This window comes from Colletotrichum higginsianum, chromosome 3, assembly GCF_001672515.1.
Source record: "Colletotrichum higginsianum IMI 349063 chromosome 3, whole genome shotgun sequence".
Taxonomy (NCBI): Eukaryota; Fungi; Ascomycota; class Sordariomycetes; order Glomerellales; family Glomerellaceae; genus Colletotrichum; species Colletotrichum higginsianum.
Genome location: NC_030956.1, coordinates 3,329,141 through 3,348,027, shown reverse-complemented (window position 1 = coordinate 3,348,027; position 18,887 = coordinate 3,329,141). Strand labels below are relative to the sequence as shown.

The window sequence follows — 18,887 nt, the reverse complement described above, 5'->3', positions numbered from 1 at the left end:
GCCCGCTCCCGTCAACGCCCGCAAGACAATCGAGTGCCGAGGATTCTGGCATCTGGGCAAAGTTATGCAGCAGACGTACTTGTAGGGAGGCGGAGGGCTGTGCCACTGCATCAAACTGCAACACGCCCCAGATGTCTTTCCTTGGCTGATCAACTGCAACGGATGCCAAGCAGATGGATGCCACGACCGTCCCAAGGGCTGAGGCTGAGCCGCCTGTCGCACATCCATCTCCACCTCCACCTCCAACCCCCGACGCGGACAAAACATCCCATCTTGCCATCCCTTGGCAAAAGCTTTTTTCATCCTCTCCCCTCCATCACTTAGTCGTCCTTGGGCACATCTTGTTTGATCTTGCTCAGGAGCACAATCAGTCTTGCCTTGTGTTTTCTGGTTGACATCTGGCGGCCTCTATTTCATAAAACCCCTTCAACTTCTGCTTCTCGATCATGTGCCACATGCCCTGATTACGATCCCCCCTCAGATGCGAAGCCCCACGAGAAAAAGGACAGAGAAAGGCTGCACCAACGGGCAAGAAATTTAACAACCACCCCCCGAGAGTCGAGACTGAGACGCCGAAATCCAAGTGATGCTAATGACGAGAGAGTTGCCACAATGGTCAGGCACATGGATCTCGTCTATGGCGGCATTGCACCGATCGCCAACCAATGATGTTTCTCCCTGACGGCGGATGCTCGCAACCCGCCACTCCAGAAGCTGCACGGCCTGGCCTGATGGAGCTGGCCCGGTAGTCATGTAAGGAAGCTACATGAGCCTGGCACCTGGATAACTAGCCCAGATCTTGCCCGTCGGACCAAGTTGGGTGACTGCTCCTTAGGAGCAAGTAAGGTGTGCACCACGCTGAAAGCGTTCCCATCCAGAGTGACGTGTCTGAATAAACCTCCAGATGCCAACGTTCGTCCTTCCGCTGTTGAAAAATTCGCCCCGTCATAGATCTGAAGTAGCATCCTACCTGACCTGACGAGACGGAGGCCCAGGCTCGGTATCGTCGAATTAGATATCTCCCAGGATCGGTGGGGCAAAGTGCTGCGAATGTGGCTGGCCTGGTCGACTTTGAATTCGTCTTTGACGGGTGTCAGTACATGTTCCTATCAACGATGTGCACAGGCTCACATTCTGTTTGTTGAGATGAACTAGTACTGAGAAAAAGTTTAATTACAGGGGAGATGGAAGTGAAAAAGAGGGTGCTCGTATGTGAGTAAAAAAAAGGCACGGAGATATCTGGGTGAACAGGCGCCGAGGACGCCTGATAGGTTAGTCCTTAACTGGAATGTAATTCAAGGGATCTTTGGGACTTGTGGATTTACTCCAGCGTATTAAGAACCCAAGGTGTGAAGCTACGTCGACCATACTGGTGGTGGAGGGCCTTCTTGCCATGGTTGATGCCTCCAGCCTGGGGCTTGCCCAATTCTTTTTAAAAACCCAACAAGAAACAAAAAAGTTGTATGTCTACACTAGAACATAACCCCTGTTTGGTGTCCAAATAATCACTTCTTGAGAAACAAGGAACAGGGTTGTATTAGAACGGGAGTAAACGTCAGGGGCGACAGTCTTCACCCATCCCTACTTGATAGCTTCAGTACTCTCTCCCCTTGACATCAGCGAGACCAGACGGACATCAGGTAAAGTGGTTCTGGTGAGGGAACAAGCCAATTCATCTTAGCCTATCCTTCTTTCCTAATTACATTCCACCATTTCGGATTGACGAAACGTCCATACATGATCCGAACTTCGTCAAGTTGGTCGCATTCCGTACACGAATACCTCAAACGGACAGATTGTCCTATGCAGGCCGCGGGCCGGGGGGGGGGTCTATCAAATACTCATTCCGACTGGGGATGAACACTGGCGAGTGATCATCCTTCGCTGTGCTCGCCAGTCCACGTCTCGGCCTCTTCCAATAGCACCGTATCACGGTCCTCAAACTCCTCCTCTTTGATATCAACTAACCCAAAATTTTCTCGGTCCTTTGGCGGCACAGTCTGAGCAACGACAATGGTCTCGATGCCCGCCGGGCTGTACTCCTCAGGCCCCATTGGCAATGCCTCAATATCAACCTCGAGGTTCAGCAGCGTCTTGAGAATGACTTGGCTACCCGCCTTACTCATCACCTCGTTGGCTTGCTTGCACAAGTCCGACGCCACGCACTCTCGACACCCGTTCTCGCAGAAACAGTTCTCGACCCGCTTGAGCGCTTGCTGAAGAAGATGATCAATGTGTTCGAACGCCTTGGTGCTGATCCCCGACCCGCTGGCGCCCCCCTTGGCGTCGTAGAATGTCAGCCGCCCGGGCCTCTTCCTCTGTGACTCCTTTTTGGCGAACTCCTTCAGCGCGACCTTGCATTCTGTCCGGACGTCGCCGGGTAAGCTGATGACGAAGTTGGGCATAAGGCTGAGGATGGCGTGCTCCGCCGCGTGGATGGACGCGGCAATGTGCAGACGTCTGTCCGCGAGGATTTGCAAGGCCTTCTTGGGTATGTCGAGCCACATGCCCTTCCCGTACCTGATGACGGGAGGGTTGTCCACGTGCACAGCGTCGAGCACGCGCTTCCTCTTATCGACCTTAAAGAAACCGTACACGTTCTGCTGGATCTTTATTGTGCCGTAGAACGCTCTAGACTGGGAACCGGATATCTTCTTGATGGCCTCCGTCTCGATCGGGTCGATATCGGTGAAATCTCGTTGGGTCGTGGTCCACTCAACCTTGACCCTTTCCACTCGTGCCATCATCCTGTCGGGCTGAAAGTCTCTGACGAGATACTTGTTTCCCTGGTGTAGGAAAATGGCACCGTCGTAGATCGTAAACGTTGCCCTCGAGGCCTCCAACTCCTCCAACACCTCGTTCCTTCCATGAGTAATGTCGATGATGGCAAAGTGATCGTCCTCGGTATCACGAATGGCGACGAATCTTGAAGGAATAGGCCTGAATCGATCGTGACAGTGGTAGAAGCCCAGGGCGTCTTCCAGCAGCCTCTCTACACAAATCTGGGCCAGGTCCTTGCCAAAATACTCGGCATCCTCAATGGGCCGAACAGGCATCTCGTATGCAGCACATTGGATGTGCCCCTCTCGCACCAGCATGTTCTCCAGATCAACCTGAAGCTCACTATTCGGCTTCGAGAAGAGCTCGTCGGGGTTTTGCATGTAATGTTGATCAGTAGGGAAGCAATCTCCTACCAAGATCGCTAGCGAGTCTTTGTTCCGCCGGCCCGCTCTGCCGCTCTGTTGACGCAAATTGGCGATGGTGTAAGGGAAGCCCCAAGTCAGCACGCAATCTAGCGTTCCAATATCGATTCCAAGCTCAAGCGCCGTAGTCGCGACGATACCCAGGAGCTTGCCCTCAAACATCTCCGACTCGATTCTCCGTCGGTCCTGGGCGGTGTAGCCGCCTCTGTAGCCCATGACTCTGTTTACACACTCTGGTCGCCCGAGAGACTCGAGTTCCTGCTGGACAGCGGTGACCAGTTTTTCACACTGCTCTCTAACCCTGGTAAAGGCGATAATACGGACGCCCCTAAGCATAAGCTGGCAGAAGAGACGGGCACATTCGGACAAGGCGTCGCCTCGGCCGCTTGCAGGATCCCCGGGGTCTTTGTATGGCGTGTTCCAGCATAGAAATTCTTTGCGGCCTGCTTGACGTTAGTAAAGATACCTTTCCCGACAGTGATGCGAGACCGGGGGTTCTGTACCTGATGGCGACCCATCAAAGTCTACTAGCCGCACGTTTCCAATGCCGAATATGGTCTCGAAGTGCTGCCTTGGGTTGGCCACGGTAGCAGAACATGAGACGAACTTGATGTGTCGGTTACCGACGGCAGCGCATATTCGCCTCAGTCTCCGCATGATGAATGCTACATGCGAGCCCATCTGCCCGTTGTAGTAATGCAGCTCATCGACCACGACGTATTTGAGATTTTTTAGGAACGTTCTCCATCTTTCCTCCTGTGGCAAGATGGTCACATGGAGCATGTCCGGGTTGGTGAAGATGATTCTCGCCTCTTCCCGAATCACGTTTCGCTCATTCATTGGGGTGTCGCCATCAAATGTCTCAACGAGAACCTCCTCCATGCCGGGCATGTAGCTCATCAGCTCCCTCAGACTTCTCTTCTGGTCCTGAGCTAGAGCCTTGGTAGGAAAGATGTACATAGCCCGGGTGTTCCGATCTTTTTCCAAGGCGTGGATCACGGGGAGTTGGTAGATGAGAGACTTGCCAGAGCTCGTTGACGTGGAAACCACAACGTGCTGCCCCTCCAGAAGACCATTGATGGCTTCCGTCTGATGCGCAAAGAACTGAGTAATGCCCTTGGAATTGTATAGAGCGTTGACAAGCTCCTGGCTTAGGAGGAAGTCGAGGTCGCCGTACACAGGCTCCTGCGGTTCAAAAACACGATGCCCTTCAGGAACAATCTGTCCCGTATACCAGGGGCTATCTTTCAGCTCCTGAACGATTTCGGGAATGCTCTTGCGCTCTGTTGGGATCGATTCCGGCAAGGCCCCGAGTTTCTTGTCTGCCGGTTCCTCTGGAACCGTTGGCACGGGAATATGATCTTCGGTCTTTGTTGCGAGCCTCAGCTCGGGATCCATGCCATCGGCGATGCATTGATTGATAAACAGGCTAACGGCGTCGCCAAACTTTTGGTTCCTGCGCTCAATCAGGTTCGTCATCTGTTTCTGGCTGTAGACGGGCATCTTGAGCGTCTCCTCTCTCAGCTTCCTGTTGGGTTTCGTGATCTCGCCCGTCTTCCTGTCCCTGACTTGACGTTTCAGGTCCCCGTCCACAAACTCAAAATACAACACCTCCTTGCCTCCCTCAACCGGGTCGTCGGGGTGATGATCTAGCCTGTCGAGACCCGAGATGCCTCCCACAGAGGCATCGGGCGCGGGCGCTTGCGAGAGAAAATCTCGGCCCTTCTTGAACACCACGTCTCGCTCGGCACCTCTGACCTCGGTCTGTAGCATGATCTCGTCAACGTAGGCAAAGTTGACGCCCTCGGGACGAATGGCGGCAATGGAAGCGACATCTCCAATCGTCAGGGACGTCTTGGTGTGCGACTCTACTGCGGACTTGATGGTATCGAATGTGGTGGCAAGGTGCTTGCGGGTACAGCAAAAAGTGAAGACGAGATTGAGAGCGCGGTGTGTTTTGTCCAACGCCTTGAAGCGTTCGGGCCACTCGATGTTGCACTGGACGGCGGATGTTGTTGTACTGTCTGTGCGATTTAGAGTCGACCCAGCCTTCTTTGGCACAGTCTGTTTCCTCGATTTGGGCATTTTCGGTTTGCTGGCAAGGGCGGCATCATCGCTTTCCGATGCGTCGGCTCCTGGATGTTCGGCAGTAGGCTCTCCATCTTCCCGTAATGGCGTTTCGTTGTCCCGTCTCTTCCGTTTACCTGTTGATCTTCGAACCGCAAGTGGTCCTTCTCCTGGTGCGAGGGGCGCCATGTTCTCAGACACCGTGAAAGGCCGTCACGCCTCAGACATGAATAGGAAAAGTATGCGGTCTAGTGAAGCAGAGTACAGTATTGCCTCAACGGGAAAACGAGGGAGCAAAGATCAGGGTTTCACATGCTTGCTGTGGTTAGGCAAGAAAAAACAAACACATCCGGAAGCAGGAGCAGTGATGGGAAGGCAAACGCGCAGCGCCACAGCGTCAGGATTGTGAAGTCGTCTGCGTCACGTAATCCACACCAGGTCACGTGAACTAGATGTGGCCCGAAGAGCTGGCACCCAGAAGTCGCGTACATGTTCTCTCAAGGTATCCTGATATCAGAGATTCCATGTAACATTGCGCTTGATTGATATTCAAACGCATCAGATGAATGCCTGCTTTTCTGATGTCGTGACAGGATAGCGACCTAAGACCTGAGGTATCCGCATAGTCAAACTGGAACGGCACCCTTAACAAAACCTCCGCCATCCCACCAATTGTGCCTATATGCCTGTGTCTTCTTCGCCCGCTGTCCCGCCCCCAGAAATTCCCACGCCAGCCTTCCCTGAGTGGTACTACGTATTCAGGTCTGTATTCCAGATCTGTATCGTCTGACAAAAACACGCGTGGCCTTCAACGCCGTTCGATACCCATTGGACCGCTTATGTCAAAGGGCTCAGTTGCTCAGTTTCCTGAGAGCTCTCTCTGTACCATTCCCACCTCATTAAGGAATGACTTTGCACTAGCAGCGCTCATCTGTTCAACGGGAGTTAGTCAAAAGGTTACAGGTTGGATGTCGATGGGGTTGGTGAGTACGTACCCTGACATGAACGCTTACAGGCTTGGCCTCCGCACCTTCGAAGGCCGTGAACATGACACCGACAGACTTCAACGTCGCCTTCTCCTGGAACTGCATAGCGGGAAGGATGACCGTGTTCAGAAGAATTCTGTGTGTTTGGTCCTGTCTCATGATGAGACGAACCACCTTGTGACCGCTGCTGTCACCGGCCTCGGGGTCCTCTTCCAGCCCCGATGCGTCAAAAGAGCCAGGTATCGGCAGTCCAGCGTCGTCAAACTGAACACACGCCTCGGGTACGTTGATTTTGAGCATGCCAGATCCACGCTCCTTCCAGCCGACTTCTTTTTCCAAATAGAATATCTTGGCTCTGACCTGGAGCACGGTCGCCTCACCGGCCTCGCCATCGTCGACAGTGACTGTATCCGGTTAGTATGACCGTGAGCCTTATACTAAATAACACCCACTCACTCTTCTGCAGCCTGGTTCTTTTCTTATCCTCCACGGCCTTGGATTCCTCCTTGTCGGACTCTTCTCTTTCCTCCTTGTCGCCAGATTCAGAAACAGCCTCGGCGTCATCGTCGGCGTCATCGTCGGCGCCCTCTTCGGCGTCGCTATCGGGCGCGCCGAATGGTTTGGCTGCTCTTTCGGTTTTGAATGAAGACTCGCCCGTTTTGGAAAAGCTGGTGAGGGGCTTGCTGCCCAGGCCGCCGCCAAAGGCACTGCCAAAGGCAGAGCCAAAACCGCCATTCGTGCCAGTAGGCTTAACGCTGGCGAAGGGCGAAGATGCTCCGCCTGCACCGCCAAAACTTAGAGTGGGTGTAGGGGCAGGGGAGGCGGCGGCAGGCTTGGAAGGCGACGGGCCGCCAAAGGGCGAGGTGTTTGATGCTGAGCCGCCGAAGACGCTCCCCTTGGCCCCATTTCCCAACGAACCGAACGGGGATGCACTCGAGGCAGCCAGTTTGGCAAAGCCTGAGCTAGCAAAAGCAGAGGTCGACGCTCCCTTCTTCTCGTCCTTGGCAGAGTCTTGTGATGTCGCAGATGTGCCTTCGTTTCTGACGTTTTCCTGCGTCTTCTTGTCGACGGCGGCAGCTGGCGGCGCCTAGCCGTGGAAGTACAACGTCAGTACGCATGCCAGTGTCATCGATACGGAAGAGAGGAAACTCACGGAAATATCGCCCGCAGTGTCAGTATGGGTGGCAACCTCGTCTCTGTGTCTCTTCTTCTCGGGCTCCAATCGCGAAGCCCTGTCCTTAGCCGAGTCACTCGAGACAACGCTCTTGTCGTCAGCCTCATCAACGTCGTTGTCTTCGTCTAACTGGTCATGCGCCCGCTTCTTCTTTGGTGACGAGACGCGCTCCTTATGGTCCTCGTTTTGCGACCCGGAGGGTGTGGTCTCGGCGGTGGGGCCATCCGCGAAAGGCTTCTCTGAAATAGCCGTATGCTTCAGTTCCTTGCGGGCAGCAGCGGTTTCGGCGTCCTCCTTTGCGTCGATCGGGTCGGACCTTGGACTGCCGGGCTGAGAGTCGTCGGCCATTGCGATAAGTTGGTAAGGCAAAGCGGTTTCGTTGTCGTCGGTGTCGTCGTCAAGTGATGTAGAGGTTTCTTCTGCCCGACTTTGCAGATGGTAGAGCGAGGCGGTGGTAAGCAGCCAAGCGCCGAAATTACTGGCAGGTAACAATTTGAGGAGCCACACAGGAGGCAGAAAAATAAGTAGTGGGTCCTCTCTAAAAGATGAGAGGTATCTACACAATAGTCGCAGGCAATATCAGTTGAGAGTCAACGACACACGTCGTTGGGTGGTCGGCGCAACTGGGCTTTTGGGGGGAGTCGTGGTCGAAGAAGTTCAGCTGCAGTGCGGTACGGTGCGGTGCAAATGCGGTGACAGCAGGCCAGTGGAAATGAGGAATAGTTGGAAGGGACCAACTTCGCTATTGGAGCTGAATCGGCCCAATCATTCACTGCGCTCCGGCTCGGATAAGACGACACTGGGCACTCTTCAGCCCCTACGATGCTAGACGATAGGTCCGCTGTAGAGAGCCCCATATCTCCTCACCGGGTCAAAGGCAGCCTGCATTAGCGCGCTTTGCCTGTGCACTTACACAACCTACCTCCGAAGAGACTGAATCACCTGCTAGCCACTCGTTCGTTCCACTGCCCGAATGACTTGCTGCGAAAGACCTAGATTCGAGCTTTTCCCGTCATGGTGAATCAAGTCCAAGGTTCCTGGCCATGGGGATGCCAGGATGGGGAGATCCAGATCCACAGGCGCCTACCTGCCTATGCACAGCGTGGACTGGACTCTGACCCTGCCTTCAAAGGCTCTCTGCAACAACCGTCTTAAAAATAAAACGGAGGGAGAAAAGGACAGTATGTGTCATTTTGGCCGTAACTAGCAATGCTACTTGCACAGTGCCTCACTCCGGCGCTTAGCCGAGACTCCTTGCCTCGTTTCTAAGTACCTAGACACACCGGGGAACATTCACGAGAACATTGAGCAACTCTCCCCTTCAAGCCAGCCCAGATTGCAAAAAGAAAACTCAGTCTCTCCTTTAGTGACTTGCCATCATCACTCAAATAGAATTGTGGGTGGGAAACCAGTGCACAACAACACGGATATCTGAAATACAGTGAACAAGCTTTGGCTCTTTGGTTCGGTCACATACAACGTGCAGCATAACTCCCTTCCTAGAGATCCTAGTTCCCAGGCTCTCATGCTTTACCTCCCTACCGTTGCTTAGCTAATGAAGCAGAGGCAGCCTAGACCAAGGTAAAAGACGAATAGGGGGTATACCGCGATGCCAACTCGGTTCTTCACCACGCCGCTGCCGCCCAAAATGCTTACGCCAGCGGCCAAAGACCATGCGACAAGAAACAGGTACACAGGAACACGGGCGACAGTGGGAATGCCAAAGGCCGAGAGGAGCGCCGCGATTACCAAGGGAAACAAAGTGTATCCGATGATGCAGACGCTTTGAGCGAAGGAGCTGCCGTGTCCCGTCAGCGATCAGTGCCGCGTAAAACATAGCACAGCCGGTGGCCAGCGGGGAGAGATGGGGGGTGGTGACTTACATGCTGCCTCCCAGCAGCTTGATCTGCAGCGTCACAACTGCCTCTCCGATCCAGATCATGGCAAAGACCCCACTGAATACAACGTCCTTTTGGTCGGCTCGTGCGTTGAAACTTAGAAGAAGACTGAGGAGTAGACAGAATATGAGAGGACCCCAAAGATCCCAGTCACGTAGGCCCGGCGTCATGTTGTTCTGCGACAGAAGCGCCTCCGAATCCATGAAGCGACTGGCCAAACCGGTGATCTCCTCGCGGGCGCCGGACAGCCCAGCCCCACGAATGTTCGCGTATGCGCCCCGGATTCCATCAGCATCGAACATGGTTCCCCCAAGTAGGTATTTGGGGTACAGAACCTCCCTCATCTTAGCCCAGACAGCGAGCAGGTCACGGCGGAGGGTGTCCCAGACCGACTCGTCGATTGTGTTTTGAGGCGCAGCGCGGTCTTCGCCAGGTATCCTGGAGGTCCAGGCGTTCTCATTAATCGGCCGCGACGAGGAGCTCGAGCCGATGTTGCCTGTCAGCGGTTGCCGCGACGATGTGTTGCCGAGAGGGTCGTCAAAGTCGTCAAGATCAGCTACACACCAGCGGGTCATTAGCTCCAGAAGCTAACACGACAAGTCGATCGCCATAGAAGCCTACCATCGTCGGGGTCGATCATGTCGTCGTCAGGCAAGGGAGGATTGGCGTAGTCATCTCGCCTGCTTGTAGATGCCATGGTCGAGAGTGGTATGGTGTCGATTCACCTGTATATCTCCTTGGCGTTTTCAGTTGATGGGAAGCGCGCGATCGATTATGCGGCAGTCGATTATTGCTGTCTGTTGGGTTTTCGAATGTTCAAGGTACTGATTGCTCTTCTCCGAGCTCGAGATGGAATGGGCAGACTGTTTAAATTGACGTACGTGGAGTGCATAGCAGCAGCTTGCGACTCCTTGGGAAGACTCCACGGTTTCCTCTACCAAAACAGGCGTTCGCGCGGTCCAAGCTCCCTTGATCCGGAAAATACTGACCCGCCCTCCCGACTACAGCTTGGTGCCAATATCTCACCAATGAAAGGCGCCGATACCCTCGTATTGACAACGCCCAGATTTCAAAGTGGGTTCCCTATATGTCACCCACAACGAGGCCGAGCTTCCTTGTATGATATACAGTCCAGCAAACGGTATTGACAAGAAAATCAAGGTGCGAAAGAAAAAAACCAAGTAGCGCATTGCCATGTTGTGTTGCTTGATACATTGTCTTTCTAGAATTCGTATGCAGTATATTTGCACAAGCGTCCAGGGACGCAGAACGTACCCGTCGCTCGACCCAGCCAGCAAAACATGTTGACGCCGGATATTTGTATACAATCTTTGGCTCCTTTGCGAGTACAGAGGCCTCGCGGGTATCTTTTTTACATCGCCGTTTCTAGTAAAACGCGGGTCGCCAACGCCGGTTTTCTCCAGCATTCCCCATTGATGTCAAACTGGTCCGCCCGTATATCCACTCCCATCTACAGGAAGGTATCTATCAGAGACACCACTCATTTCTCTCCAAGACTCTCGCCCGCTCCAACGACTAATATAACCGAAACACACACTGAACGTCCAGAACGGTGCCTTTACCACAATTGTTCACATTACTTTCTCAGTTAGCCAGGTTCTCAGGCTACTGCCACGGGTACCGATAGCCTTGAGATGACTCATTGTTTCCAGTCGAATTGCCTGGCCGAAGGTTAGAATGTCCGTTGGATTGGCCGTTCGGATGTCCATTGGGATGCCCATTGGTGTGTCCTTGGCCGTTGTACGCGGGTGGTGTATCACCCCATGACTCGCCCTGCAGCGGTGTCTGGTGACCAAAGCCATGCGGTTGTTGCTGTTGCTGTTGATATTGATGATGTTGATGCGGCTGATAGTAACCAGGATGACTATGATGAGCATGGTTGTGCTGATGGTGTGGATTATGTTGCTGATTGTCTTGGTGATGGTTGTTGTTTGCGAACGAGTCGAAAGCGGATGTATACGCAGGCTGCAGACCAGGCCACGTGGGCGGTGGCGGCGGCGGCGGCTGTGAGTAAATGTAGTTGTTCGCGCCACTTTGGGGGGCATGGCCATAGCCCGACGAGGCACCATGAGAGTATGGTTGTTGATATGACGTCGAGCCGAAGCCTTTTTCTTTGTCATAGTTCGTCCAACGACGGACCGCCTGGTTCTCCGGTCCAAGATACGAGGCACTTCCAGCACTCGGATCCCAGATAGGCAGCCCGTCAGGCTGAGCTTGATCACGCGGCATTCCTCGCGTGTACGTGGCTAAATTGCCATTGATTCCCACCAGTGCCCATGCAAACACAGCAACGTCTCTGATGGAGCTCATGAGGTGATCGACTGGCGGGCCTCCACCAGCCATCACGTTGTCGCGCAGAGGCATGTACTGGGGCATAAGAGGAGGCCTGAACGTGTAGAGCATCTCCTGCGGAACTTGTGGCCGGATCGGATGCTGTCCCCAAGGTGCGGCAAAAAGGCCATTGGTATAAGTGGGCACGACCAGCGGCGCATGAGGCGCCGGAATCGGGGGGCGCGCCTTGCGGATCACGACCACAAGTCCGTCCGACGTGCATGATACGACAGCTTCCAGCTCAAAGGGCGGAGGCGGCTCTCGACGACGGTTTCTTACGCGCTCCGCAGCGGAGGATGACTGAGCTGCCGCGCCATTAACAAACGGAGCCGAAGTGGCTGCAGAAGGCTGTGATTCGCTGCTCGAACCCGAGGTATTTGTGGTCGCCGTATGCGTCGCGGAGCTGTGGTTTGACATGTCAGGCCGGCTCTGGTCCTCTTGCTTGATATGAGGGCCACTGCCGTTGTCATCATTGTCGTCAATATCCATGTGGCCGTCGAGCTGACCATCGAGTTGAACACCGCCACCATCGGAATCACTCGAGTTTCCGCTGTTGTGCTCTCCGTCATCCTCTTCGTCGAAATCTTCAGGTCGGCGCGGATCTCTGTACCAGAACCTCAGGTAGGCAATGGAGTCGTTGGCCTTTGCACTCTCGAGACACCTGATAGCATCCGGCAGGCAATTCTCCTGGATGCACTCGTAGAAGCTCTTGTCCTTGATTTGGTCTGGTCGAACGCCGAGAATGGAGGACACGGCATTAGTCGCAAACATGACTGTCAGCGTGCGGGTGAATCTGTTTAAAATGAGGGCTGCACGAGGTTCGCGCTCGACCGCAGGCATCCGAAACTTGGGTGAGAGATGCTCCAGCATGTGGTAACGGGGGTCTCGAGGAGAGCTCGAGAAAAGTCGACGGATCTGGGGGGCTTCGGCGGCTCGTCCTAAGTTCCAAGTCAGCATGAGGTGGCTTGAGGAAGGAAGATACAGGCAGGCAGGCTAGGTTTGCTTACTGTCGCTCTTTTCACCTCGTCGATAGATGCTGGTACAAGCAACCAGGACATCATGGACGACAGTGAAGCAACACTCGCAGCTCACCCACTGGCCGTCGCGCGACATGATGCGAACATAGTGGAGTACGGCGGCCTTGTCCAGAAGGACGCCGCGACTGTGAATGGAACGAGCGAAGGGAACCTCGTCAGGATGAAAGAAATCGAAGCATGACTTCCCCTGCACCTCTTGAGGGGTGTAGCCCAGTATGTCGAATACCGAGTCGGATACGAACAGAATGGCAGCGCTGGGGTCCGTGGAATGAATCGTCATAAACGTTTGCTCCATGGCAAATGACTGTTGGCTCATGGCAGCAGAAATAAGGTCTGGGGTGTATGCTGTCTGACCAGCCGCAATTATATTTCGTGTCTCCTGCACCTTTACCAGATGCTGGACTGTCGCACTGGCTCCCAGTTATGGACAGACAGGCCAGGTTCAGAATGATGTCGTTGTCAGTAGAAGTGCAGCACCGAACAGTCAAACAGGCCGCCGTCAAGGATTGCCGGACTAGCTAGTCAACGACAATGATATTTTGAGAGAGTCGGCCAGGGTTGAAAGTTCGTATCTTGAGTATAGGACTTGTGATGGAGAGACGCGCTGTCACCTTGCGGGCAAAAGGCATGCAGGGGCTGGGCAAATCTGCGTCGTAGACGCAATGATGAGCAGGACGAGTGAGGGCAGACCTGGAGGTGTGGTACTGCCAGCTGCGGCCAAGAGCGGTTTATTGGAGACCGGACAAATGAGGCTGCTGGGATTGGGGACTCGAGATACGCTGTTGGGGCTTTCTTGCGGGCTGTCGGTGCGGAGAAGGAGCGTGCGGTCTGTTGAAAGCAAGACCGTTGGCGGCGGTGTTTAGTGGTGTCGGTGCTGGTGTTGGTGGAGACGGGAGCGTTGCAGGCTGTGGTATCCGTACAAATGCCTTGGTTCCTGACAGAAACGAAGTAGAGGCAATGTACTCACTTGCACGTGAAACGAAGGTTGGACTAGACAGCAGGGCAGAAGGGTAAGAGAAGAAGAATGAGAAAAGACTCTGTTTTCGCAAAGGTGATGGTGAAACGACAACCGGATTGCGAATTGTCGTTGTTGAGTGTGTGAGGAGACGAACCAATACACCTAATAGTGTAGCTACGGCTGAGATGGGAAGGAGAAGAAGAACGAGTCGCGGGATGGTGTGTGTCGGCGCAAACAGCGTGGAGGCGGGCATCCTTTTATGACAGCTCGTTCGATTGTCGAAGGACGAAAGGCAGCGGCGGCGGTGGCGGGGACGAGGTTTTGGTCTGGCCTGGCCTAGGTAGGTCTCGTACCTCTCACTTGGGTACCTACCCTAGGTAGGTAGGTACGGTACTCCTAAAGGTTGCTACGATACCGCCGCACCCAAGCTCCAACTTCCAAGGCACCACCCCTCCCTCCCGCCCAGCCTGCAGCTGCAGCTTCAAAAAACAGATGCGGATAGGGCAAGGTTGAAAGTGAGGGTCCAGCTGGGAAGGGCCCAATAGGTTGTGCATGCATTCGTACACCGTAGAGCAGCAGCCCGGGGGCCCGGAGGCCCGGGGCCCCTCCGTTGCAGCAAGCCCGAGCCATGACTGCGACGGCTTTCGACCCTTGATCGCTACCCCGGCAGCTGACCGGGTACGCATGTGTTCTGTGTGTCGGCGAGCGTGCGAGCATGTATCTGTACGAACATTCGAGCATGGCTTGTTTCTCTGTTTTCCGTGGCGCGTAGGCGTTCTGTGTTTAGATACTTTGCTTTGCTACGTAGAGTCGCAGAGCAGGGCAAGGCGACAGATGCAGAGCCTTCCCAGCGTATGCTCGTGTCGTTTTGACTGTTCAACCCAGGCTCCTGAGCAAAGCTTGTCTCCTATGTAGCCTGAGGTCGAGCCTCTTGCGCGTTGTATGCTTCGGCTGGACAGGGCGTCGTTTGAGGCTGGACACAGCAGCTCGAGTACGGAGCTCTGTGGGTGCAAAGTACATGTAGATGTACTGATTTCCATGTATGCGGATACATGAAGGCACAACCACATGCACTACTCTTGCTGATGGAGAAGAGCACCCCCTAGTCAACCATCATCCTGAGCTCAATTGACGTTGCTGACAGCGGGGTAAGACAATTTACAGCCATGCCTGTTCCCTGTTGTTAATATGCGGCGCTTTCCCTTCTTTCTAGCCAGTGTTCGGGCTGTCAAGCCCCGCAGGAGCAACAACGCCGTATCGATAAATGGCGGTCCGTCAGAAGCCAGTCTGCTTCCAAGAAGACGGGGATAAGCACACCAGGTAAACCGGGCATGTCAAGAGGGGATCATGCATAAAGAAAATTAAAAAAGACACATTGAATTTCGCGCTTGATCATTTTGAATACGATGCCCATTCTCCATCCTCTCCTCTGAGGAATCCGGCCAAGCTCGAACTGCCGTCCGGCCGAGTCTCAATTCCATGTTACGCTTGACCAGGGAGGGCATTGGGAAAATGCCCACATGCGTACCTCCTGCATGACGCTGCTCCATCTTAGAGTAACGGAGAGTAATCAGAAATCAGCGGCACACAGCATCATTGTACGGGCCTGGGTGCGGGTGCTGAACAAAGTGCCTTTCACTTCTATGGTCATGGGTTTTGGTTTCTGCTATCTGGCATCACCGTCGACGGGCAACGATGGTTTGCCGTGTCCATCCCAGGTTGATTCACCTTATGCTTATATCCGACCGTAACATCTGTCACTCGACAGACTCAGAGGTCGGTAAATCGGATCCTCAGCATTGAGACAGGCCGCCCATCAGCATCTCAAGGCCTGAATGAGACCCTGCTTATAAGGCTCGCACAGTTTGTGTTGAGCACCGACATCGCTGTCAACGGCTGCCGGCGGGGCGTCCACGTTTCTGATACGTCGGGTTTTGGCCATTCTCAGATAATGGACAACGCCCGCCGGTACCTGCGTAAAATGAATGCATGGGTACCTGTGGGCACGGATGCGTCAGTGTAAGTACGGAGCAAGGTTGGGTTGGCGTTGTTATTCGAAACAGCCTGGTACGAAGCTGAAGGTAGTCTTCTAACTGCTCCGGACGGGAGTCTGAAAAGGTTGACCATGAAGTTTGGGCCTAACCAATGCCCTGTCGATGACCCTCTGCTCACCCCGAGCATCCCATTCAATCCAACAATTATCTTCGGACGCTGGAAGGTTGAGCAGCCGATGCGTACTGGCCGGGCCTGACGCACCGCCCTTCGTCTTGCGGGAAGACCACGCGCCATAACCGCGGGGCTGTAAGTGGAAGAATTGCCCCTTGTCCGTGATACTGAAAGCAGACAAGGGGGCAGGGGATCTCACGCAGGGGATAATGGACAGCTCTTATCTTTTTTAGGAAGTGCTTGCGAGATCGCGGCCATTTTTCCTAATCCGAACCGACAGCCGATAGATGTTGCAGGGCTGGCGAGCCTGTCTGCCCCCCGAGAGGCTCTCGTCTCTTTTGTTTGCTTTCCTCCCCCGAGTCCCTGCCATGCCTCCCGTCAACGGGAGTGGAAAAGGCTAAAATGGCGTCCGTGTGGGTTGAGTATCCGCACAGGGGCCACGCTATGCTTTGCTAGGCATAGCTCAACGTCTGACTTCAGTTGACAGGTGTGAAGACATCGTTACCCGGTTCACTAGTTGAGATCTGCCGCCAGGGTCCCCGAGCAAGCAAAAGCAGTCGCCCCTTGTTCGTCTCATCCCTTCAACGATGATGTCTCACCGGTATTCGGCCTCGTGACTGCTGACTTGGTAAGAGATCGCAAGTGCGACCCTCGTCGAGTCGGAGCAGGTACAAGTTCTTCAACATGACAGCATCAGAGCCATCGGGAGTCCGACTCTTGCGCCTTTGGCCACTGGGCAAAACGGACACTTGCTTTCCTCTTTAGTGTAATGAAGAGGGGGACTCGCTCCAGAGCTTCAGGGGAGGTCTCTTGCTCTACTTTCGTGACGTGAACTACACCAAGGCAGGACGCCGAGGTCGCAGTGCTTTCCGCTGCAATATACTTCGCAGAGTGTTGGCGGCCCACAGCGGAACAGGATCATTGGCAGCTTTGCGGAGCCCAATTCCCGTAGCGGCTTGCATGGGGCACGTGGCGTGAGAGTAGATGCTGGATGCGTGTGTATTGACAAGCAGAATCATGTTGGGGGTTCGAGAACGCGAGGGCGGTTTGAGGTCGATATTGATATGCTGCGAAGTGTTGCTGGCATCGGTAGCTGACAATTGAACGGCGATGAAAATGAACTGTGACGAGGGTCGGCGAGTCGGCGAGTCCAGCGATCCTGTCATTTCTCACATCCATGGCTGCCGGCTGACGTACTCACAATCCTTGCGCCATTAGTAGGTAGTGTAGTTGAGATGCCGGTTTTCGTGTTGACATTCGTTAGGCCGGGGCTGCCTGATGTCGAGGTTCGAAGGCGGTGATGAAAGGGTCGCTCGTCGTGTTGCACTGCTTCAGTGAGAAGTGATGCGACCCTGGTGTGCAGTTGGTCTTGGAGCGTGTGTTACCCTTCCGTACCCGGTTGCCCTGCGGAGCATATCCTGGCAGACCGGCAGGGTCTGTAAGTTACCTTGGCCAAGTAGGCACGGGCCGGTATAGTGTTGCCTGTTGTGCGAGGTCGCAGGCAGCATTCCCGCCCATGCAGATTGATGAGATGTATGTTGAAAATGTCGAGCCTGCTGCGAAGGAAACGAGACGAGGAGAGCACTGGCCGCCATGGAATTGGAGCTTCTTTTCTGCTGACTACCTACTCGTACCTGTGGAACCAAGACCTCAGTGGATAGTGCGCCTTCTGATACCCACTTTCCATGAAGATCCGGTTAGCTAGTGCTAATATACCTCTTGCCTAGGAACTATCTAGCGCACTTATACAGGTCGGTAGGCACATGTAGATGGTGGTATACTGGGTACTTACGTTGCAATCACCTGACATGGTCCCCTGGTTGGGACCAAGCAGACGAAGAGACACCACGCAGACAACCTCTTTTGTGTGTGATTGTTCCTTTCGCTCTCTCTGAATTTGAGGACAAGGTTTAGTCCTTTCAGAATCCAGAACAACCATCATAAAGCTGCCCACTGTGTAATCACCGGCCGACCAGCTCCAGCTCGTGGGTTGAAGCTCCTCTCTTTCGTGCGGATGCCGACGTTCAATATCTCAAGACCTGGCGAGGGCTGATGATGCCGTGAAGTGTTGATGTTATTATCTTCGTCACCTTGCATCACTCTGGGGCGTCTAGTCTTTAGGTGTAACACTGGGTAGGCAAGTACGGGAGACAACTACCTACAGTCATTCGTTCCTTGAAGGATATAGTACTCTGTAAAGTACGGACAGTACAACGGGAGATGGCAGGCCCCTATCATACCGTTGCAGGCGTCGCCGGTCCCATTTAGTGTTTGGTCCCCTGATTCGGGCGCTGGACAGACCTGGCCCAGGGAAGGAGTGGGCGCCAAAGGGGCCCAGGCGCGCCGCCACCACCACCAAAACAGGGAACTCCTGGGTTCCCACTTTTCCGCTAAACCCCGATCGACGGGGAACAACAAACACGAAGAGAGAGAGAGAGGAAAGAAAAATGCAACTACTCATCTGGTCTAGTCTCTTGGCTCAACCTCATCTTCAATTCTGCGTCTTAGAAAGTCATATTCCTCTCGTTACCCGCTTTGCATCCACCCACTCACTGACTGCTGCCTCCACTCTGCTTACCTACATACCTACCTGTGCCAACAACCGCTTACATCTTCTCGGCCCTCGTCCACCAGCTGCATCAACGCCACCCCTCCCTCCTTGTCTCGCACATACCCAGCCCACCATCGCGCACTGCTCGGGAGTTCCCCCATAGGGTCTAGCCTCTGCTGTCGAATCTTAGCCTGTGGACAAAAGAGGACAGTCTCACGGCAGAAAAGAGAAGACTTGGCCCAGCCTTCGGACCGAGGTCGCACTTGTCGTGTTTCCGACTCCCGACCTCAATCTCAACCTTTCGATCCAGCCATGGCCCCCACTTCTGTCCCGACTCCTTATGACTTTCCAAGACTAAGAGTTTCGGTCCATCTTGAAGTACGTGTGTCAAGCCACTCCGTCCCATAGCTGGCTGGGGTTCTTCCTCAGCTTTGTCATCCGACTTTGCCCATAAGCATCCATCTGGATGAACGTTGGCGGGAAATGCACGACTGC

At 54.2% G+C, this 18,887-nt stretch overlaps 4 protein-coding genes across 4 annotated transcripts; all 4 read right to left on the bottom strand.

The window, feature by feature from the left end:
• Window positions 1–1,874: 1,874 nt before the first annotated feature.
• On the bottom strand, window positions 1,875–5,459 carry CH63R_04537 (DEAD/DEAH box helicase; the record flags this gene model as incomplete). The annotated part of the gene is made up of 2 exons (XM_018299512.1): window positions 1,875–3,646; window positions 3,707–5,459. The coding sequence occupies 2 exons, from the start codon at window positions 5,457–5,459 to the stop codon at window positions 1,875–1,877; spliced, it is 3,525 nt and encodes a 1,174-aa protein (XP_018160758.1).
• A 670-nt stretch (window positions 5,460–6,129) lies between these two features.
• Window positions 6,130–10,025, bottom strand: CH63R_04536 (DEAD/DEAH box helicase; the record flags this gene model as incomplete). The annotated part of the gene is made up of 8 exons (XM_018299511.1): window positions 6,130–6,201; window positions 6,266–6,660; window positions 6,713–7,343; window positions 7,410–7,986; window positions 8,033–8,091; window positions 9,036–9,228; window positions 9,314–9,884; window positions 9,950–10,025. The coding sequence occupies 8 exons, from the start codon at window positions 10,023–10,025 to the stop codon at window positions 6,130–6,132; spliced, it is 2,574 nt and encodes an 857-aa protein (XP_018160757.1).
• Window positions 10,026–10,954: 929 nt separating this feature from the next.
• Window positions 10,955–13,033, bottom strand: CH63R_04535 (Potassium voltage-dependent transporter; the record flags this gene model as incomplete). Its single annotated transcript, XM_018299510.1, has 2 exons — window positions 10,955–12,618; window positions 12,688–13,033. 2 exons carry the CDS (start codon window positions 13,031–13,033, stop codon window positions 10,955–10,957), a joined length of 2,010 nt encoding a protein of 669 aa, XP_018160756.1.
• A 3,501-nt stretch (window positions 13,034–16,534) lies between these two features.
• Window positions 16,535–17,007, bottom strand: CH63R_04534 (uncharacterized protein; the record flags this gene model as incomplete). Its single annotated transcript, XM_018299509.1, has 2 exons — window positions 16,535–16,674; window positions 16,725–17,007. The coding sequence occupies 2 exons, from the start codon at window positions 17,005–17,007 to the stop codon at window positions 16,535–16,537; spliced, it is 423 nt and encodes a 140-aa protein (XP_018160755.1).
• Window positions 17,008–18,887: the final 1,880 nt, after the last annotated feature.